General features: G+C 46.3%; 2 protein-coding genes across 2 annotated transcripts; both read left to right on the top strand.

Annotated features, from left to right (window-relative positions):
- Positions 1 to 21: 21 nt before the first annotated feature.
- slc43a1b (solute carrier family 43 member 1b) lies at positions 22 to 9,211 on the top strand. The gene is made up of 16 exons (XM_076138433.1): positions 22 to 232; positions 1,607 to 1,762; positions 1,922 to 2,102; positions 2,235 to 2,290; positions 2,721 to 2,797; positions 3,698 to 3,790; positions 3,951 to 4,084; positions 4,532 to 4,677; positions 5,374 to 5,520; positions 5,630 to 5,665; positions 5,741 to 5,873; positions 6,523 to 6,652; positions 6,738 to 6,811; positions 7,541 to 7,664; positions 7,817 to 8,050; positions 8,333 to 9,211. Exons 2-15 carry the CDS (start codon positions 1,609 to 1,611, stop codon positions 8,003 to 8,005), a joined length of 1,674 nt encoding a protein of 557 aa, XP_075994548.1. The 5' UTR covers positions 22 to 232; positions 1,607 to 1,608; the 3' UTR covers positions 8,006 to 8,050; positions 8,333 to 9,211.
- Positions 9,212 to 10,394: 1,183 nt separating this feature from the next.
- On the top strand, positions 10,395 to 21,990 carry zdhhc5a (zDHHC palmitoyltransferase 5a). Its single transcript, XM_076138461.1, has 12 exons — positions 10,395 to 10,766; positions 12,294 to 13,810; positions 14,962 to 15,083; positions 15,195 to 15,352; positions 15,592 to 15,764; positions 15,890 to 15,992; positions 16,276 to 16,367; positions 16,561 to 16,687; positions 16,772 to 16,880; positions 17,719 to 17,828; positions 18,524 to 19,548; positions 20,070 to 21,990. Exons 2-12 carry the CDS (start codon positions 13,644 to 13,646, stop codon positions 20,299 to 20,301), a joined length of 2,418 nt encoding a protein of 805 aa, XP_075994576.1. The 5' UTR covers positions 10,395 to 10,766; positions 12,294 to 13,643; the 3' UTR covers positions 20,302 to 21,990.
- Positions 21,991 to 23,018: the final 1,028 nt, after the last annotated feature.

The following is a 23,018-nucleotide window of genomic DNA, read 5'->3' on the forward strand; positions in this document are numbered from 1 at the left end:
TGTACCATAGGTGTCCACAGGATGGCGCCAGCCAATTACTTCCATCTACATTTGGTCAGGTAAAGCGCGTGTGTGCGTGTGTGACCTGAGCTCCATTTATAGACAGACTGAACAGTGTCAGTGTGAGTCTACATGTGCCAGTGACCACAGCAGCTGCTACCCTGCAGACCTGAAACACAAACATTTTGATCTTCACAAACCTTCTTCTACTTCATTGAACTCTGCTTTCAAGGTGAGTACGTTATATCGTTATATTTATCACATCTTAGGCTGGTTGACTAATTGTCACATATGAGAGGTGGATGTTCTGGACTTCTTTAGTTATGAACAATTCTTCGAAAGTCATGAGGAGGTTTTTAAAATGTTTCACCAAATCACCAAAGGTTTGGAAAAGTTGAAGTGATGAAGAGTTGACCTAGATAAAAGTGCAAACAGGGAAGATCATCAGGATCACTTCCATTTCCTGCAAATCCGCTCTTGTGTCATTGTAGGACCCCAGACAGTGACGGTTGCTAGGAGACGTCTTGAGATTCCCTAATCTTGTGCGATTACAGTATTTTCTTCACTTAACTTAGACTCATGCTGTCTGTGAGTAACAATGCAGGCAGCCAAAAGTAAAAACTCTAGGTTGCCATAGCAATGATCACAATCTGTGATCAATCAAGGCAGCAGTGATGGATTGAGTTCTTGATTTATGTATTTTATTGTTTTTTTTGGACTTAAATGACGTGATTGTGAATCGAGTGAGCCGGTTTACTCTGATATCTGCCTTGAGCACAAAAATGGGACACAAACGAACAAACAAGTTCATCTGATCAGCAACTCAGAGATCAGGGTTAGACATCTCTGTGTGGGTGTGTGATTGTGTGTGTGTGTGTGTGTGCGCGTTCTAAATCTAAATCGATTGTTGGTCAACACACTTTTTTTTGGCATTGTTTCCTGTGTTTGGAGCCCTGAGAGGAAACTGTTTGTATCCTGTGAGGTCACACCAGAAGCTCCGCCCCTTCAACTCTGCCCCCTCAGTCCTGCCCCTTTTAGCCCTGCCCCCTTCAGCTCTGTGTTTTTCTCGGTGCCCATGTTTGAGAGAGAGAGAGAGAGAGATTATTTTAAGTCCCCCTCCAATATTTACACGTGTGTGCGTGCGCGCGTGGGTCGGACACTTGATAGCTCCAGTTAGAAGGTCCACAGAGGTCAAGCCTCTCACTCTTTCGTAATTTCTTCCTTTTTATTGCAGCAGCTCACAAAGTAACATTTTCGTCACTTATGTGTTTATTTGTGCGACAGTAATAGATCAATCTGCTCCCAAATGGACACTTTTTTGGCAAACAAACAAGCTGTGGCACAAAACACTACAGCAGGGTCCCAAACACCTGAGCCACCACTCGGAAGCAATACCATACCCCAAAGCAACCACTCTAGCAACCACCCAGAATACCGGGTACCACACATTGTACGTTGCTACTTGGCCCCAAACACCATAGCAACCTCCCTAGCAACCCTTCCGAATGACATTGCAACCACCTATCTAGATACAGCCAGAGAGCAGCAAGACAAGACTGGGCGTGTGAATGCTGTTGACGTGTTTAATGTTCTGCGTCTCCTGCAGTCATGGCTCCCAGCTTGTCTCAGGCGTACAGGAGGAGGTGGTGGATGGCAATCACAGCAATCATGGAGAACCTGCTGTGCTCAGCTGTTCTGCTGGGCTGGGCCTCGTTGCTCATCATGCTGAAAAACGAAGGCTTCTACTCTCATTTGTGCACAGGTAACACCCCCATCCTAGCAACTACCTAGCAACCCTAATGACCAAAAACATCCTAGAAACCAACTAAAAGCAAAATTAACTCAAAGCTATAAAAAATCTCTTGGGAAACTACACTACACTTCCTCCAAACTACTTTCATCCTCTCTTGCTCCAACGCAGAAAATGAGACCGAGATCAACGTGACGTCCTGGGAGAGTGCTGATTGGCCCAGCTGTGTGGAGCAGGAAGAGATTCTGAATCTGGGTTTCACCATTGGCTCATTCCTGCTCAGTGCAGCGACTTTACCCCTGGGGATTCTGATGGACAGATTTGGGCCACGCCCACTGAGGCTCATTGGCAGGTAGGGCTCATTACGTAAATGTCTATTCCCTTTGGTTTTATCATCGAATCAAAGTGCGCATTTGTATATTTTTAAATATTTAAACAAACTGAGATGAAAAATGTGACAATGCACTGTCTGTCTGTATCCCAGTTCATGTTTTGCAGCTTCCTGCGCGATGATAGCTACTGCGGCTTACAAACCGGAGGGTAAGAAAACCCAGAACTAATAATAATAATAGAATAATTTAATACATATTTGTTGGAAAAAACATACCAAAATTAAATTTATATTGTGATGATGTTTAGGCCAGCAGAGAAGGCCTTGCTGGCCCTGACGGCCCGCCACTGTTATGCTGTGATTTTACTAATCCGGCCCACTTGAGTTTAAATTGGGCTGAATGTGGCCCCGAACTAAAATGAGTTTGACACCCCTGTTTTAGCCTGTTACCTAAAAACAAACGCACCGGCATGTTCATGCTGTCATGGACTATCAAGGTGCAGCTTGGTACAGGTCCAATTATTGTCCAAACATGCAAGTCTACAACTGACAGCTACTTGTAGAGACCACGGGGGGCAGTGTTTCTCCTGATTTTTTTTCAGCTTTGATCATCATATTTCATCTTCGTCTGTTCATCAGTGTTGTCCAGCCTCATCTTCTTCGCTGTCTCCTTCAATGGCTTTGGAGGAATCTGCCTGACCTTCACCTCCCTCACAGTATGATACACACACACACACACGCGCACACACACACACACACACACACACTTTCATCTAACAGCTGTGAGTTGGATGTGACATTTGAAAAGAAAAGTAGTTCTTCACCTCAAACACAAAAGAAAGAAAGAAAGAAAGGTCCTTTCCACTTCTGTTTGATATTAAGACATTGTGTGGTTGTAACCTTTTTGTTTGTTGTGTACTTGCGATAACCGCGTGTGTGTTTGCGTGTGCGTGTGTCCTGACTGTGTGCGCGTGTGTCCTGACTGTGTGCGCGTGCGCACGCGCGTGTGTGTGCGCACATTATGTTCCACTGTTTCTAAATTCTGCTGTAGACCCACTGACCAATGAAAAACCTAGAGAGTGCACACACCTCTCTCTCTCTCTCTCTCTCTCTCTCTCTGTCGCTGTCTCTCTCTCTCTCTCTCTGTCTCTCTCTGTCTCTCTCTCTCTCTCTCTCTCTCTCTCTCATGTGTATGTGTGAACTTGACTTAGCGCTCCTCTTCTGAATAGCCACAGTGGAGGATGAATGACGCCATCTGTTGGTTAAATACCGACAGTACATTTTGTACCTTTGAGCGGTTTTGTACAAGAATGGTCAACAAAAAAAAAGATTATTATATTAATTATTATTTATATATTTATACATCCTTTTTTGTATTATTATTATTTTAATTATTCATTTTACATTTTTAATTATTTTCTGCTGCACTTTCCTGACTTGAGTTTAGAAGTTTCCTAATTTTGTGAATTTAAGTCTTGAAATAGTAAAAAAAACAACATATAGAAAAAACTGAATTTTCAAAATATTTCAACACCTCTTACGATTTGCTGATTTGAAAAAGAGAATAACAGACTCCAGAGGCTTAAGGAACTCTTCTTACTTCTTTCTTTCATCAGCTGCCCAATATGTTCGGGAACATTCGCTCTACCATCCTCAGCCTGATGATCGGATCCTACGCCTCTTCAGCTGTCACCTTCCCGGGAGTAAAGGTACACACACACACACACACACACACACACTCTTTTTGGATTCTGGTGAAGCGAAGCTGACTGTCAGCATTTTGAAGCCAATCAGAGATTTGTTTATTCCATGTTGTCCTCTTTCCATTTGTAATTCTTCACTCTTCATCTTCCACTCCCTCCCCTCCAGCTGATATATGACCTGGGCGTGAGTTTCCGGGTCATCATGTGGCTTTGGTCCGGTTTGGCCTGCATGGTTTTTCTGAACTGCTTCCTAAATTGGCCTGCTGAGTCCTTCCCTGCTCCAGAAGACATCAGATACACGTCAGTGAAATGATCCTGTTGCACAAAGTGCTTCAACGGTCTTACAACAATTCTGAACACATTTGCAACTGATTCAACCAAGCAACCTTTCTCTCAAGAAAGCAAGAAAAAAAGCATACTTTTGAACAGCAGACATATTTTATTCTGAAAGGTCGACTCTGTAGCGTCTGCACTCATGGAAACACATTTATGAGAAAAGCGCAGCAACTTTGACGGCGGCGCTCACTTCATATTAAGTCTAAGGAGGAAGTGGTCAACCACAGGACCAACGTGTGAAGAAATACACTGGCACAACGTCTGACTAATCAGAAGTTAAAGTGGCATCTTAAAGGCATCTAAAGCACATGAGTGAGACAAGCTTCCTCCACCAAGAAAATGTCTCCGAGTTGTGACTAATTCCACCAACTCGTGTTTACTGTGATTGACTGTCTTTGCTCCTCTTTGCAGCAAAAAGGTGAAGCTGACTGGAGTTGTTACAGAGGACAACATGACGGGGGACAGGTACGTCACCCATGTGACCTCCGTGGAGGACACGATGGGACGAGCCAAGCAGTCTGAGCCCGAGCAGACAGGCTCCCACAGCACAGCCCAGGGTAAGGAAGAGTGAGAAGCCATGGTTCTCTGCAGGAAAATGGTTGCTTGTTCCTCTACTTGCGGAATAAAGGAGTTCAGGTTCAGGTGTCTTTAGGTTTCATTCATGTGCGAGCAGAGGGTGGAGACTGAAGGCAGTGGAGCTCTCAACTTAGCACTCAATCTGCACCCCAACTCTTATCTATGGTCATGAACTGTGGGTTCGAGAGCTGCACTGGGTTGATGACATCAATAATATGGGTTTGTATGTACTTTTATTGGGACAAAATTTAAAACATTCCTGTGGGCACAACAACAGGTATTAGGGAGAACTTTGTGGTGTTCCCTCTGCCGGGTGTCTGGCCTCACACTTAAGCACAGTCTAAGGAGAGGAACTGCTTCTCTTTCATGCATCTAATCAGGAGGCCTCCTAGACACCTCCCTAGAGCGGTAACATCCAGCATTGAGAAGTCCACAGGGCCGTACTAGAGAGATCATATAGCCCATGAGAACATTTTGAGATCCCCCAAGAAGATCTGGAGAACGTTGCTAATGAGAACCTATACTATTTAATTCCATCTCCAGCTACCAAGACCCGCACCTGGATTAGTGGAAAATGTTTCATAGATTGTTTCTTTCAAGAACCTGAAATCAGACAATATTTGTTTTCCGATTGTTCTTTATTCATTGTAAATGAAATCTATCCCTCCCTCCCACAGGCTCAGTGTCTCTCTGTCAATCTGCATGCTCGCCCATCTTCCTGTGGAGTCTCATCACCATGGCGATGACCCAGCTCAGGTTGATCTTCTTCATGGGTGCCATGAACAAGATGCTAGCGTTCCTTGTTACCCACGGTGACTCCAATCGTACGGAGACAGCAACACTCATACACAAACACAATCAAGATTTCAGTTTAATCAGTAATCCGTTGTGAAAAATGGGAAAATAAATCTGACAAACTGTTTCCTGTTCCAGCGTCTCATGATCTGCTGAATGAAGTGGATGAACAAGGTGAGACACGACTTGCTCCGTGGCTTTAGTTAACCCTTTATACTACTGTGCTCATCACTGCATCTCTATCTGCAGTTGGTTTCTATTCGTCCATCTTTGGCTCAATGCAGCTGCTGTGCCTTCTGACGTGTCCTTTGATTGGCTACATCATGGACTGGAGGATGAAGGAGTGTGAAGATGAAGATGCTTCAACACATACAGACAAAAGGTACTGAGGTGGTTCAGAGACTTGTTTAGGCTTGTTTAGGTCTGTGTTTAGGCTTTGGTATTGTTTTGGCTTTGCCACAAATCACCAAATTGTCAAGGTTTTAGAGAAAGTAGGAAAGATTCTTGAGATTGAAAAGGTGAATTAGAAGGTTCTTCTTACAATCATGGAGTTTCTTGGTAGGTTCATTGATCCTTGAAGAAGTCATACAACACTCTGATCAGCTCACACTGAAGTCATGAGCTTTCTAAGTGCAAGTTGTTCAGGGAGAAGAAGCAGGTGTCTATAAGAAGGTTGTAGGAGTCCTGTACTTGAAAAGAACCATGAAGATTATGATAGTATGGGGTGGTTTGCAGAGTAGACACATGGGCCTGAACTCTAGTTGACAATTGGAATGTTGCTACATTTGATGGTCACAGGTGCAGCTAATTGTCAATATTATTTATTTATTGTTTCTTTGGAAGACTGAAAGACAAATAACAAGGAAGGTCTACAGAATGTCTTGGATTCTGTTGGTTGCCTCTGGTGTTCCTTTGGGAGGTTATATACTGTAGGTCCGTCTGTAGTTTCTAGGGATCCTTATTGGGGGCTTGAAGTTTCTAAGAGGGTTTTGCATTTGACTTGTGACTGTTCCATCTTTTATCTCCTTCAGCCAATCGGCTCCTCCAAAGAGAGACAGAAAGATCCAGAAACTTACTAATGCCTTGAGAGCTCTCATCTTGACCAACCTGCTATTGGTGACATTTGGAATAATCTCCTTGATTGATAATCTGCCTTTACAGGTTAGAGAAGAAACATTTTTATATGCATACAATTTTAAACACACAGTATGTTCTTTATGAAACATTACCGTTACTTCTCTGTTAGGTGGTGTCATTTGTCCTGCATACCATAGTCCGAGGATTCATCCACTCATGCTGTGGAGGTCTCTATGCTGCTGTGTGAGTAACAACTACTGCTAGCTACTTAAGGCCAAGGGAACCTGGTTACACCACATAATTTAATGGACTTACGTGTTTCTTGAAAATGAAGACCATAATATAGACTGTTCACTGACTGACACTGACTAGCACAATGATAAGAAAGCTGGTGCTCCCTGGTGGAGGTAGCTTAGTAAAGCCTTAAGCAGAGCATCAAGCTCTTCTTACCCAGAAAGAGCTTCACAGGCTGCATGAGCAGAGAGGCAGAGCAGCAAACAGAGCTGCAGGTCTGCTCTCCTCTGTACCCGGCTGCTAGAAACCAGCAGAACTTCCCCAGCAAAAGTCACATGGACACAAACACTGACATGAAAGAACTAAACACCTTAAGGAAACTTCCTGTAACCACATCTGGGCTGAAGTTAGGACACTAATGCAAGTTTTTCTTAGTTTAAAAAAACTATTATATGAGATGCTGACTGCCAGAATGAGTTCAGAAGGCGTACAGTGACAGTGTAAAAGCAGAATTTGTGTGTCAAGTGTCCAAACTTGAAGTTGACACTTGACAGACCCGCAGGTTCTAAACTGCTTGAAAAACTTTGTTTTAACCCTTTAACCCTAACCCTAACATATGGACTGCCAACTTACACATCTGGTTAGACACACCCACCAAGTACAAGGCTAGAAAGCCTCTGATTGGCCAGCATCCACATTGTTTAACTGTAGTAATTGTTGAACACTCTCCCGTCTCAGGTATCCAGCCAACCACTTTGGGACACTGACAGGCCTGCAGTCCATGATCAGCGCTGCATTCGCTTTGCTTCAACAGCCACTGTTCATGCTTATGGTTGGACAGCTCAATGGAGACCCTTATTGGGTAGGACACACACACACACACACACACACACACACACACACACACACACACACACACACACACACTCAGCTCAATCAGAGAGTCCCTGGAATAGTATTTGACTTAATAGTGAGTAACTATATATTAAATGGTATCCCGTCTCCTTTCATCAGATCAACCTGGCCCTTCTCATCTTCTCCGTGATGGGCTTCCTGTTGCCAGGCTACCTGTTCCATCATCGTAGAAACCTGAGGAGGGCAAACACACGCCGTGATAGGCTTGCTGTCAGCCAATCAGCCAAGGAGAGCGCTCCTCTAACCCAATCAGACGGTGGAGCTGCTAGCAATTGCCAACGGACATGAAGCTGACAGGGACACGGCAAACAGCTGCACTGCTTAGGATGAAAGGTTGAGTTTACATTCAATAATTTTAGGTTGTTAAAATATATCCAGTACTGCAATAATGGTCAAAAAGGGACTTATATATAAGAATATTGGATAGTAGTTGTCTCGACTGCCTCAATTTAAAAAAAACAACCAAGACTTTGGCTGAATTTCAAACATGATGTTAAAATTGTAACTCTGTGGGTCTTGTTTCACACTTCTATTTTGAAAAGGTTATTTGACTTTGCACTACATTTGTTCTAAGAGGAACATGCAGCAAGGCTACTGTGGTTCTTTACTTCACAGCAAATGGTCCTGGGTTTGACGTGGACCAGGTTGAGTCCAAAGACCTGCAGGTCAGGTGGAACTCCTTCATATGGACCTGACAAGCTTGTAAGCAACAAACGAGGTGGGCTGCTCATTTATTGCTTACAGAGCGGGTGTGAGGGACGTGACCAATGATTGATCATGTGATGATCAAGAGTATAGACATTTTTCAGAATTGGATGTCAAGATATTTTCTTGAGTTTGTTTTAGTTTTTTTGTTATTTTCTCAATTATTTTTATTTCCTTTGTGCTCTAACTTTAATAATTAAACCCAAACAGAATTTGTCATTATTTCTGTGATATATCACAAAACATTATTTGACTTAATCATTTGATTGGCAAAGAAACTCAGAGGTGACATTGCTTGTCAATAAAAATAACAAATAGCAAATCTACGACTTCACATACTCCTGACAGGTCAGGGCCGACTCCTCACCCTGACAGGTGTCGGCGTGACGGGGCCTCTTCTGGGGTCACTTATAGATCAAGGTTTAAGGCCTTGGCTTTTCTGAGTCAGAGGAGATGGTTCATTGATTTTATTATAGACACAAAGAACATCTGAAACCTGCACCCGTGCTGAGCCCAAACTGGTTTGCTAATCTCAATGTGTCTTACTTCTGGCCAACTCATTCCCAACCTTTACTAATATAAGTTGTGGCTGTGAGATAATTACTTAGTTGCCTCTTGCTGTTTATCATAGTCACGCATTATATCATATATACAGTAATTTCCCTCGGGATAATAAACTTTCATCTTATTTATTTACACAAGATGTCACTTCTTCTTTTCCGTTGACTGGGACAAGTCATCATGGGATAATTGTTTTGTACTATGTGTATATTTGTGTTTTTCTTGATCTTACTTGATCTTGAACCAGTTTGACAACGCCAGTTAGGGTGCCAGTGTGTCCTAGCAGAATAAGGTACTGATTTCATTGGACAACTGGAACAGCTTCCACACAAAACAAGATCATTGGTGGGTTCACACACACACGTACATTTCCCAGTTCAGTATCCATCTATCTCTATCTAATATGTACTGTACATATACATAGTGGTCATGGCGGTTGACATCATACAGGGTTCTGACCTGCAAACCAGTGCCATGACAGGTGTGTTTGCGTGTCTGTATTCTCAAGGGCACACAGGACCGAGATGTCTGGAAAGCTTATTAGAGGACGGAGCTGCATTTTGCAATTTTGCACTTTTGGGAATAAAACCAAAGATCAATGCTGACTGAATTTGTCAACATTTGTCTTTGAAGGTTGAGGCCTTCACAGGTCTGATATGCATAAACTAATTTATGAGACGCAAACTGAAATAGACTTCAGTTTAATCAGACTCATTTCAAACTCTGGTGGATCTCAACTGACCTCTTTGTGTCTCTATCCTCTCTCTGTCTTTCTCTGGTCCAGGCAGATGGTTCTGCCTGATGTTTCTTCCCTATAAAGGGTTTTTCCTTGTGTACTTTCTCATGTGGGAATGATGGCTTTCTTTGCTGTGTATGTAAAGTGCCTTGCGATATCAATTGTTGTGATTTGGCGCTGTATAAATAAAGTTGTATTGAATTAATAATAACTTTAAAGTAGTTTCCCCAATAACAATAAAGCTTTATATCTCGAGCTTTATTATTTTTTTTATTATTTTACCACTTGAAATTCAATCACAGAAAAATCTGTCGATGTGTTGAGGAAGAATTTTGTGGAAGCATACAAAGAGCTAAAGCTACACAACGAGCTATCTGATACCAACATCTTTATTTATTAGTATGTTTCTTTATTTGTAATACTTTGGTGTGATTATCTTATTTTTAGTCAAATGTCTTGTCAAATGTATTTTCTTTTGTCTTTTTGTTAATAATCTATTCTGTCACGTTTTATATTTTGTGATTTGTTTATAACTAAGAGCGATGTAACGCAATTATAACGTTGATTTCGAGGGGGCGGGGTTATATTCTGTTTGTGAACCGCTAGAATGAGTAGAACGTTGATTGACATCACCGCGGTCCAATCAGATATGTCTGAACGGCTGCGGTCCCGCTGTCGGCCGCTTGTTGTAATTACAGTCCAACATGTCGGCCAGGCAGAGGGATTAACTCCATTATCTCTGAGTATGAGTCATTAACCCGTCTGTCGACTCTGGTTAACTCTAAAACCAGGTTTCACCGCGAGCTAACAGCTAACGCCGAGCTAACAGCCTCCGTCCCCTTCAGTGGTGCCTAGTTAGCTAGTCTGCCGATTATCTGCTCCTCTACTCGGCAGCGGGTCAGCGGAGCCACCGGGGCGAGACCCAGGACTCATTCCGCTCTTGAATGGCTTTTCCCGGGTGCAGCGATCCTCCTGCGGTGCTTGGAACGGCACCGGGAGCGGCACCGGGAGCGGCGCACACACGGACATCTTCAATCTGCCTTACAGGTGAGATGAAGCCCGTTAGCTCGCTGCTAACAGACGGAGAGCCGAGAAGCTAAACGCTGAGCTACAATCCCTCCAGTGTCTGTGTCGAGCAATGAAAACGCTGAAACCACGAACCGAACCGTCATAGAATTCGGCATAAATGTCCAGCATATTGTTGTCCCTTATCCATCCTGTTCACACTCATGTAGCACAAAGTAACACGATGCTGCTGCTGCCGCCGCCCCCCCCCCATCCCATATGTGACAGATGATAGATTGATCGATGAAGGTAAATCAGCCTCTCCTGCTCGCTTCCGATGTTGTGCCAGCCGCTTAATGGTCAAGTCAGACAAAAGTGGCAATAGCAGTCAGGAGCGTCATGCAGCTTCGATCTATCTTCTGTCCATCCTCCATCCGCCTACAGAGGATGGAGACATGATGAGAACATCAGAGGTCATACATCATCTTAGTGTTATTATATTATAGCGTCGGATTCGAGTCCCCGTCTGGACCGAGAAAGTGGACTGGCTGGAGAGTTGCCTCCGGAGCACTGCCGGGGTGCCCTCGAGCAAGGCACCGAAAAGTGCTGGGGGGGGGGGGCGCCGTATCATGGCTGCACTGCTCTGACCTCTCTGTAAAGCAGTGTGTGTTGTGATATGTAAGAGGGGCACGCGTGTTTGCACGATGAGGTGTTTGGATGTGATTTGACCTAATAAAGTTTCTACTTCTTAGTCCTGGATCCTAACGTTGTTCCCAGGCTTGGAGAAATGTTGAAATATACCAACCAGTGGTGATAAAGTTGACAAGTCAGGCAAGAAGCTCAAAAGTGCAAACATTGAAGAAGCTTGTATATGGTGGAACATGTTGGAACACACACACTTCAGTCTTTGTCACAATGGAGACAAATATGATTTTATACTTGGCTATCTAACAGAAGGCATTTGTGTGTGTCAGGCAACGGAGTAATGAACAGAATGGTTTGCACAGAGCAGATGTGTGTATTTGGTGCCTTGCAGGATTCCACGTTCACATGTTTTGGTTCATTTTGCTCATTTCAGGCGTCTGAGGCGAGCATCTGCCTGGACTGTTTGGGTTTAGAGACAGAGAAAGAACAGAGAGACGCACACAGAGAGACGCACACAGAGAGACGCACACAGAGGCACAGCAACAACAACCATAGCACCAGTGTAAATATGACCAATGATATTGATACTAATAGCATTTCAGGCCTGTGAGGCTGAAGCTGTCGGGATAGACGTGTGTGTGTGTGTGTGCGCGTGTGCGCGCGTGTGTGTGTGTGTGTGTGTGTGTGTGTGTGTGTGTGTGTGTGTGTGTGTGTGTCATCAGACCATAATGTTCACATGCACTCAATGGTGAGTGTTTGTCCTCACCATGATGAAGTCACAGAGTCAATATTGTACGGACCGTAGTTTATTTGATTTGATCCATTACTTGAGCTTTGTTGGTACAATAAATGGAGAAATTAGATAAGTTGGTATGAAGTAAAACTATGGGTTTGTTTGGTCATTAACCAGCTGTTTGTGTTTAGTTTCCACAGTGCAGCAGCCCGACCGAGCGTGAGGCGGGACTCAACACCTTTCCATGTGAAACACAATGCAAAGCCTCCAGTCACTTTGGATATTCTAACAGTTTCACATTAAAAGCTTTCACGGATCCAAGGAATTTCTTCCTCCGTGTCCTGAATTTCAAAGGCGCCTTTTTGTCTTTGGACTGTAGTGGAGGTGTGTTGTCCATGACCCGTGCCGTCCTCTGGGGTCAGGAGGCACATGGGAGGCCCCCATGGAGCTGATGTTTTCTTCTTTTTAATTTTCTCTGGCCTTTTGGTTTCCATGGAGACTAATGGGCGTTCCACTGGATTTTCTCTCACATGTTTTGGAGATCGCCTCAGCGTGACTTCCCCTCTTCCATTATATCCCCGCGTGGCCGGCAGGTGAGGTAGTTTAACCGGGCCGCCGGCAGAGTTCAGGGATGCCCCGGCACAGGAAAACCAGGCTACACCACTGGCCCGCTTTCAGACTGCTGCTTCTAAAACAAGACCTGGACTGAGATCAACTCCCTCCTTCTCCAGCAGAGAGGAAGAGGAAGTTGCTTTTTTAATTTCAAAGGCTTTTTCACTGGACTGCAGTTTACCGGGTGCCAAACACCCATATTGGAGGGAAGACACGACGCCAACACACATTATCATTCCTGATCTCCAGTTGAGCTCTCTTTCCTCTTGTCATTCTTTCACCATCATCTCTTCTTACCAGAACAGATCTACCTCTGCCACCCCTCTAACCCTTATCACAGTCTGGTTAAGAGACCAGGTGAATCCACACATGCTCCATCCTGCCAGTCTGTTCGGGTCTGATGGTCACATTCATTTCAAAATATCAGTTATCCATTGTCAACAAAAGATCGATTTTAATTTGTTCATTTAATCACTGATCAAGAAAAAGGATGCAAGTGCTGTAGCTGATTTCAGAATAAAAGCCTTGTTTTTACATTTGCGCTAATGTAGATTTAAGGTAATGTAGATTTTTTACCCTTGAGTTCTAATTTTATCAAACAGTGAGCTCTCACTTTGCCACAATCTCTCCGTCTTCTTCTTTCTCTCTTATCTGTATCACTTTCTTCAATCCATCTTTTCTCTGCCACTTTACCCGAAGCAATCAAAGAAACCCGAGGCGTTAGATTCACCTCTGAGCATATCAGCTACACACACACACACACACACACACACAGACACACAGACACACAGACACACACACAGACACACACACACACACACACACACACACACACACACACACACACACACACACACACACACACACACACACACACACACACACACACACACACACACACACACACACACCAGTGAACACAGGAAGTGATGCCAGGCGGCAGCAGCAGTAAGAGCGGAGGGCGAGGTCCATCCTCATCGCCCCTCCCACATTCTGTGGTCTCGCCCAGTCGACCTCTGCGTCCCTCCCGCTACGTACCCGTATCCGCCGCCACCTTCTTCCTGGTCGGATCTACGACGCTCTTCTTCTGCTTCACGTAAGTGAAGGTTTCCCTGATACGATTTGTTCTCATTCATTTTATGTAAACAAAATATCACTCACATTGTTTGTAAAATGACAAATATAATCAATGAACTCCACTGGAAGCTAAAGAAATCAGTGAATTAAAACAATCTGCTGGTAACATAATACTATGATGTATTTGTGCTTGCAGGTTGTTTACATGTAAGTGTTTCTAGATTTTGCGTCTTGTCTTGTTTTCATTTCCTGCTTCACGCAAAACATTGAGGGATTTTTTACAAAGCGCACCAGTGAAGTGAAATGAAACCAAATTGTTAGTGCTTGTTAGTGGAATCTTTGAATGTGTGATATTGGATGGAACGCTCCACAAACACACATGTTCTTTAACACGCCTTTGAAGCAACAAGCTAAGATTCCACAAGTGTTTCTTCTCCCAAATGAAACACCATCATCATCATTGATGCACTTTGTGTGATTGTAAATTGATTTCCTCACCTGGTGTTCTTCCCTCATAAGCAACACGTCCTGTATGTTCAGAGACAGAACCTGAGCTTTTACTCCACATTATTAATCTGGGTACAGACATAAATGCTGTGATGTAGCGCAGCAGAGAGACTGGAGCCAACAACAAACATGTGGGTGTGTGAAATATGAGAGAAAGCAGCGGTAGAAAGTGGCATTGGTATATCTGTGCATATGTGAGAATCTAATCTGTGTGTGGTCGAAGGAGGCGAGATCACAGTTTTCTACAGTCGTATGTCCAGCAGGTGGCAGACGTAGGGTTCCATCAGTAACGTAGGCCTACACACCTGGTGCACAGAGCCTTGGTGACAGTAGGGACAGGCAGCAGGACCTCAGGATTCAAATAAACCTCTCAAAATGCAAACCCGGCAGACAGCCAGTCAAAAGCTTCACTGGTGCACAGATCCTGGAACATTGTAGATTGGATACCAAAAGTAATTTTGTACACAAGTTCTAACGCAATCAATAAGGATTCCAATATATAATGTAAGGATTATTAGGATAAAGGATATCAGTAGAGGCCACGCCTACCAGACTCATACAGCACATTTCCCTCATGCTCAGCTCTAAGGGCCTGAATGTAGCCGACGTGTAAACTGAACAACCTGAAGCACGAGCGCTGTCTGTCTGTCTGTGTGTCCTCAGGTGTCCCTGGCTCTCGGAGCGTTTCTCAGTAGCTGTGCCCGTCTACAATGGAGTCATCTTCCTGTTTGTTCTGGCAAACTTCTGCATGGCCACGTTCATGGACCCTGGTATCTTCCCCCGAGGTGAGAGGACGGCTGAGTTTGGTTCAAGTAATAACTGTAGAGGACCGTTGGGCGTTGGTGTGTTCTGGTTGTTTGTGACGCTGTGTGTGTTTTGTTTGTTTTGGTCTTTAGCAGAGGAAGACGAGGACAAAGAGGATGATTTCCGCGCTCCCCTCTATAAGACGGTGGAGATCAGGGGGATCCAGGTGAGGATGAAGTGGTGTTCCACGTGTCGCTTCTACAGGCCGCCGCGCTGCTCGCACTGCTCCGTCTGTGACAACTGTGTGGAGGTACACACACTCGCCCAACACACACTGTTTTACTGCACTTAACGCCTTCCAAAATGTTTCACAGCTTATAACAGCCAGCAGCTTTCTGCTCGTGCGTGCGTGCGTGCGTGCGTGCGTGCGTGCGTGCGTGCGTGCGTGCGTGCGTGCGTGCGTGCGTGCTTGCCGTGCCGTGCCGTGCCTGTGCAGCCTGTGAGGCTGGTCACATGGAGTGAGGTGTCTTCTATCCTTTGGTCCTGTAGGACTTTGACCATCACTGTCCGTGGGTGAACAACTGTATCGGCAGGAGGAACTACCGATACTTCTTCCTCTTCCTGCTGTCGCTGACGGCCCACATCATGGCCGTGTTTGGCTTCGGCCTGCTCTTCATCCTCTACCACCGTCAGAACATTGACCGCCTGCACGCCATCGTCACGTATCCTTTGGACACGCGGGAGACGATTTGAAACTGTGGATGTATGTTTTAGCGCTGGTCTGTGGGCAGGAGGTGGCAGTGAGGTGTTGAATGTGTGAGCTCTCTTCCATAACCCCCTCTGTCAGGCTTGCTGTGATGTGCGTTGCAGGACTGTTCTTCATCCCGGTCGCCGGTCTCACTGGTTTCCATATCGTGCTTGTGGCCAGAGGCAGAACCACCAACGAACAGGTAGGAGACGAGAAGCGCTCAGGTCTGCCCAGGCCTGTGTGTGTGTGTGTGTGTGTGTGTGTGTGTGTGTGTGTGTGTGTGTGTGTGTGTGTGTGTGTGTGTGTGTGTGTGTGTGTGTGTGTGTGTGTGTGTGTGTGTGTGTGTGTGTGTGTGTGTGTGTGTGTGTGTGTGTGTGTGTGTGTGTGTGATAAGGTAGAGGAGGATGGTGTGTGTGACATTAACATGGCTCTGTATGTCCGCTCCTCCATCCCCTCTCTCTCTCTCTCTCCCTCTCTGTCTCCAGGTAACAGGGAAGTTTAGAGGAGGTGTTAATCCATTCACCAATGGTTGTTGGAAGAACGTCTCTCATGTCCTCTGCAGTTCACAGGCACCCAGGTGCTCTTTGATTTGATTTGCTTTGATTATCACCTCAGCCACTTTAGAGAAGGGAAGAAACATTGTATGCAACGGGTTGAGGGATGAAATCTGAGCCTGACCATAATACTGTACATTGCGTGAACTCACACACACACACACACACACACACACACACACACACACACTCAGATCTCTGTCTCCATGTGTGTAGGTATGTGGGCAGGATAAAGAGTGTACAGAGTGTGTGTGTACGGCCTCCTTTCCTGAGGCCTCAGCTGACCGAGGCCCAGCTGGCTGCAAAGATCCTAGATAACGGCATCCAGGGAGAGATGCACAGGGTGAGGAAGACTCTACGACTCTTCATCTCATTTCAACAGGCAACGTTACTGTAAAATGAACATTTGTACTTCTGCTCTTTTCAGTCAAAGTCCAGTCTGGAGATGATGGAGAGCCAGTCGTGTGATGCTGAGCCTCCTCCTCCTCCCAAACCAGAGCTCCGATACCCTGGACTCTCCAGGGGGAACACAGAGGGTATTATTAAGATTACACTCAAACTCACTCAGTGTGTAGATGTCCTTCTGCTCCTCAGGGCTGTAGGTCTCTAATGGACCCTGATGGATCCATGATTCAGAATCAGAAGAGCTTTATTGCCAATTTGGTTAAGACGTAAAAGGACTTTGTTCTGGTCGTCGGTGCGTTCAACATATGGAACAAAAACACACAAAATTAAATAAATGAAATAAAAATAAATTAAACGTGCAAGTTACAAGGTACAAATGTGCCAAGTACCAATGGTTCTGATGATGTGCTCAGTGTCAGAGCCGGGCCTAGTGGATGAGGCCCACTGCAGCTGGATCTGTGGCGTGAGGTTCTGGTCCTGATGGACCTCAGCCTCCTGCCAGAGGGGAGGGTTACAAACTGTTTGTGTCCTGGGTGGGAGGGGTCGGCCAACAATCTTGCCTGGGCGACAAAAAAGGCGAAAATCAGGTGACGACAGGAGCTTAGTTACAGACTAATATGTTGACCTCTGACCCTGAACCCTCTGTGTGTTGTCACGGAGCTCTATCCTTTCCGAGTCCTTCTCTCATCAGATGCAAATCAAAACACAATGAAACGTAGTTCACTCCAGTCCATGTAGCCGGATGGAAATATAGTTTAAAATAGGAATAAAAATATAATTCATACTCAAGATGGGAATATGATTGTGAGTGCAAAAAAAAGGGCGGAGCTGTAAATGTGCAGTGAGTGTGTTACCGGGCAGAACAGCAGCATGAGGCTCAGATGACTTCACTGTGATTCAGACGGTCTTACTCTCACGGTTCAGTCTGATTACAGATTGATTACAGATTGATTTCTCTCCCTCGTTCAGAGTGCAGTCTACTGAACAAAGCCCCGCCCACTCCCACCATGTACAAGTACAGGCCAGCGTACAGCCCTGGAAAGAACCACACAGCGCTCACACACGCTTACGCCAACCAGGTAACACACACACACACACACACACACACACATGAAACAATGGCAATAAAAATGATAATTCTACTTAAAAATGCTTCATGATTATGTTGTTAAATATTACAACGACGTGTTTCAAGAGTGCAATCATCCAATCAGTCAGAGGAGCAGCAGAGGTGTGTGTGTGTGTGTGTGTGTGTCTGTGTGTGTGTCTGTGTGTGTCTGTGTCTGTGTCTGTGTGTGTGTGTGTGTGTGTGTGTGTGTGTGTGCCCATCTGCCCCTCTGTCCCTCTGTCTTCTCAGTTACTGCATCTCTGATTCCTTCTGTTGATCTCTTTTGTTTTCCTGTCGGCCATTTGGTTTCTTTTGATCAGTATCAGTAAGTTGTCGGTGTTTTCACTCATCTTCTCTGTGTGTGTGTGTGTGTGTGTGTGTGTGTCTGAAATGCTCCCCATCTTCTCACATTTTTCATACATAGTTTGTCAGTAGAAATGAGTTTTAGTTCTTTAGTATTTTGCTCCCCTGCAGTTCCTCTTCACTTCCTCTTCACTTGTGGCAGTAATTCATAAAGAAATCACATGAATGAGCCTGAACTAGCAAAGAGTAATATTTAAGTTTAGATTAGTATTGCGTCATTTTTAAGATGCAGATGCAGATTAAAGGCTTTGCTGATTCTGCTCTTCCTCTTCTTCTCCACCTTTCCTCCTCTTCCTCCCTCAGCTGAGTCGGGGGGAGAGCGCGGGCAGCGGCAGCGGCAGGGACTCTTCCTCCACCTCCTCCCTCCTGCAGGCCAGTCAGCAGCCGGGCTTCCGCTCGCAGCCCAGCCTGGACGGGAGGGAGGTGTGGTCCGAGAAGGGAGGGGGAGTGGAGCAGAGGGAGGGAGGGAGGGAGGCGGGAGGAGGAGGAGGAGGAGGAGGAGGAGGAGGAGGAGGCATCCCAGGCTACTCTCTGGGCGGGCGTTCCTACCCCTCCTTCTCCGACTCCATTGTCCTGTCAGGAGTGGCGTCCAGGTCTTCCAGCTCCACTCACACGTCCGTGGGCGCCGAGGCCACCAACACCTCCACCAGCTACAAGAGCTTAGCCAATCAGACGCCTCCGTCTCACCACCCGTCCCGCAACGGCAGCCTATCGTACGAAAGCTTACTGGCAGGTGGCGGCGACAATAGTTTTGAGCCGACGGGCTTAGCGGCCCCTGAGGTTTCCCCCGGGAGACCCTGCGTGCCGGCCCCGGGCGGTTACAGCTCCCAGTCGCCCCATCACCACCATCGCTCCTCCCACCACCACCACCACCACCCCTTCCTACACCGCTCCTCTTCCTCCTCCTCTTCCCCTCCGCCACAGGCCCCAGGCGAGCGCCATCCGCCGTCTGCCAATCAGGCCTCCGCTCCGCCCCCCTCCTCGTCAGCCCCGCCTCCTCCTCACCACCACCACCACCACCACCACCACCACTCCCACCATCACCACCACCACTCCTCCTCCTCAACGTCCCGCCCCCCTCACTTTGCCCCTCCCCATCACGCCTACCCCTACCGCACCCGCTCAACCGACACCCCTCTGGGCTCCTCCCCCTCCTCCACCACCCACCCTGCCCGCTCGCCACACCCCCCGCCTCTTGGCAAGTCGCTGTCTTATTCCAGCGCCGCCGCCGCTGAAATGCAGTACCGGCTGATCCGAAAGGCCTCGTCGTCTGCCGGAGCGAACGCAGCGGTGGTAGGAGGAGGAGGAGGAGGAATACAAGCGCCCAAGTGAGTATGACTTTCACCTTCTGTCAGGACCATTAGTTTGCTGCTAAAACCTCTGAAAATCTGACTGCCTGATTGACTCCTCCTTCCTCCTCCTCCTCCTCTTCCTCCTCCTCCTCCTGCTGCCAGATTTCCTGTGAGTTCTGCCTTCTTCTCCCTCCGCTTGTCCTCCATTCATCTGTCAGCCAGTTTGTCACATTTCACATCTGTATTCTGTGCGAGTTGTCGTCATAGTGATGAAACTGTGATTGTGTTGTTCTCTTACACATGTATGTACACTCGACACGCTCATGTGATAAACACGCCAACACTTCCTGTGGGAGCGCCTCTGCTTTTCTTTATTATATTATATATAAATATTTAGACAAAATAAAAGTTAAAGCAGTTTTGGATTCTAGAAGAGAATATTTTTGACTCCAACCAGAAGAAAAATCAGTTTTGGAGCTTAACATGAACTGAAGCTTTTAATCTGACTTGTTGTCATGTAGTTATCTGAGTTTGAAGCCCATTCCTTTGCCTCCTAGGGATGAGCTCATCCAGGCAGAGCCTCCGAGTCGGACCAATGGCGGGCAGCACTTCCCTTCCTCCTCCTGCTCCGCCCCTTCCTCTCCCTCTCACCCGGCCAGCGTGAGCGCCCGGTCCGGAGCCACCTATCCCAGCCCGGCTTTGCTGCAGAGCCCCGCCCACAGGCCTCAGGGCGGCGGGGTAAAAAAGGTGACGGGCGTTGGAGGGACCACCTATGAGATTTCAGTGTGAGGCTGATGGGCAGGACGCCTCCACCTCCAGGACCAATGGGATGAAGAGGAGAGAGGAGGAGGATCCTCTGGGTTTATCCTCATCCTGGACCAATTTCGGGGAATAATCAGGATGATTGGAACCATTTAGTCCAGATTTCACTCCTGATTGACTGCAGCTGCAAACATTCATCTGATTCTGATTCTCAGCAGGACTTTTCTGTGGTATGAAAGACTCATTTTCTTCATTTAGCATGAATTGGACCGGACCAAAGGCGGACCAGGACTTTCTTTCCTGTTTTTTATCCCCACTGTAGCTCCGTAGGTAGCAGGTGGTGTGTTTTCTACCCCGGCTTTGGAGCAAGGCATTAACTCTGTCAGAGTTTGGGTGAACCCGTACCGGTCAGTAAATTAGGAATGAATCTGCGCTTAGCGAGTATTTGGTACGCTCAAACGGTTGGACAGCATGAGTGCAGATCTGCTGGACGTCTGTCTGCTTTAGCGTCCACTGGACTCAACTCTGATACACAACTACTATTGGAATAATCACTTCAAACATTAATGTGAATGTAAGAAACAAGTCAAATAAATACACTAAATGATCAATGAGGTGATTATATAAATACGCTTGAACAGAAAGAACCCACCCTCATGTCAGTTGATCAGTCAATCCATCTGCACTCATGCTGCATAACAATTATGGAATGATTCATTTATGCAACTCATGTGATTCTTGATCAAAATCAAATGTTTGGCTCTGTATTTCTGCTGAAACTGATTTCCAAGTGAAGCCACAAAAATGTAGACTTACAAGTCAAAGTCAATTCTCAAATAAACCGGTAACATCTAAGCACTACGAACAAATGAAGCAAAGATGAAATCACAACAATCTCATTAATGTTGATGGTAAACATGAGTGATGTAACTGTCATGTTATAGAACTGAAACGTTCACCAGAGGTTTATTTGTGGCATCATACAAGACAGAAAGGATAACAAATATATTAAAACTTTCAAAATAAAAGCCCTGCAGGTAAAGGAAAAGATCGTATCTCCTTAAGGGCTTTTGAAGTGAAACAGTGGGATGAAGTGCAGCATCAGGAAACGGATCAAAAGGGAATTTCCCTACTGAAATATGATAAATAACGGCCTTTTTGGTGAATAAAAGCCCAGCCCACTATTTCAGAGGTCTGCACACTTTTGAATCAGTAAGACATCTTTTCTCACGTCTGTCCTTGGATGTAATTGGTCCAACTGTTACGGTGACATTTGGACCAATCACGGGCAAGGGGAGGAGCCTGTCCTGCGTCGCCTCTGACCGCAGGAAGTGACCCAACAGCACGTTTCACCATCAACGTCACAGTGTCCGGGACAATCTGGCACCTGGACGGACTGATGGTGGACACGCCCACTTTTTGTTAGAGGAAGCAAAACTGGACACGCCCGATTCCCTCTGTTAATTTCTTCTTGGATGTTTATTTGATTCCGTGTTTGTACAGAATGATGTGATTTAATGTTGATATCTCAAAAAAAACAACCTAAACAAAACGTGGAATTTCTTCCCGGCCACAGCATGATGTCATCACAGGAAATAAGGAAACTAAAGTGAACAAATATGGATGTTTTGGCCTTTGTTGTTGTTTGTTCTTGTTGTTGTTGTTGGGGTCATGAAGACAAAGTGGATTTTGTAAAAAATGAAATCTTGAACACTTGCCTTGAAAATCATTGATTTTTGTATTTCACTTATTTTAGTTCAAATAGTGTGTGTGTGTGTGTGTGTGTGTGTGTGTGTGTGTGTGTGTGTGTGTGTGTGTGTGTGTGTGTGTTGTGCTCGCTCGTTCGTTCGTTCGCCCCACAGCCCCCTCTGTGGGGCAGAGAAAGAAACAGACAGGCAGACAGAGAGCGAGGTAGAGACAGGCAGAGAGGGAGAGAGAGAGATACAGGCACTGAGAGAGACAGACAGGCAGACAGAGAGCAAGGGAGAGACAGAGAGACAGGCAGAGAGAGGGAGAGACAGACTGGCAGAGAGAGGTAGAGAAAGAAAGAGACAGGCAGAGAGAGAGAGACAGGCAGAGAGAGCGGGAGAGACAGGCAGAGAGAGCGGGAGAGACAGGCAGAGAGAGGGAGAGACAGGCAGAGAGGAGGGGAGAGACAGGCAGAGAGAGGGAGAGACAGGCAGAGAGGTGGGAAGAGACAGGCAGAGAGGTGGGGAGAGACAGGCAGAGAGGTGGGGAGAGACAGGCAGAGAAGTGGGGAGAGACAGGCAGAGAGAGGGAGAGACAGGCAGAGAGGTGGGGAGAGACAGGCAGAGAGGTGGGGAGAGACAGACAGAGAGGTGGGGAGAGACAGGCAGAGAAGTGGGGAGAGACAGGCAGAGAGAGGGAGAGACAGGCAGAGAGGTGGGGAGAGACAGGCAGAGAGGTGTGGAGAGACAGGCAGAGAGAGGGAGAGAGGTGGGGAGAGACAGGCAGAGAGAGGGAGAGACAGGCAGAGAGGTGGGGAGAGACAGGCAGAGAGAGGGAGAGACAGACAGAGAGGTGGGGAGAGACAGGCAGAGAGAGGGAGAGACAGGCAGAGAGGTGGGGAGAGACAGGCAGAGAGGTGTGGAGAGACAGGCAGAGAGAGGGAGAGACAGGCAGAGGGGTGGGGAGAGACAGGCAGAGAGGTGGGGAGAGACAGGCAGAGAGAGGGAGAGACAGGCAGAGGGGTGGGTATCCAAGTGTACTGAAAAGAGGCGCGT

Source organism: Genypterus blacodes, unplaced genomic scaffold, assembly GCF_046128005.1.
Source record: "Genypterus blacodes isolate CSIRO-AG114 ecotype Tasmania unplaced genomic scaffold, CSIRO-AGI_Gbla_v1 ptg000370l_1, whole genome shotgun sequence".
NCBI classification, from domain to species: domain Eukaryota; kingdom Metazoa; phylum Chordata; class Actinopteri; order Ophidiiformes; family Ophidiidae; genus Genypterus; species Genypterus blacodes.

Coding starts and splice junctions, on each gene's coding strand:
- slc43a1b (XM_076138433.1), top strand. CDS start 1,609: ATGGCTCCCAGCTTGTCTCAGGCGTACAGGAGGAGGTGGTGGATGGCA. Junction 4,678..5,373: donor CTCCCACAGCACAGCCCAGG/GTAAGGAAGAGT, acceptor TCCCTCCCACAG/GCTCAGTGTCTCTCTGTCAA. Junction 7,665..7,816: donor TCAATGGAGACCCTTATTGG/GTAGGACACACA, acceptor TCCTTTCATCAG/ATCAACCTGGCCCTTCTCAT.
- zdhhc5a (XM_076138461.1), top strand. CDS start 13,644: ATGCCAGGCGGCAGCAGCAGTAAGAGCGGAGGGCGAGGTCCATCCTCA. Junction 15,765..15,889: donor CGCCTGCACGCCATCGTCAC/GTATCCTTTGGA, acceptor CCCCTCTGTCAG/GCTTGCTGTGATGTGCGTTG. Junction 19,549..20,069: donor GGAGGAATACAAGCGCCCAA/GTGAGTATGACT, acceptor TTTGCCTCCTAG/GGATGAGCTCATCCAGGCAG.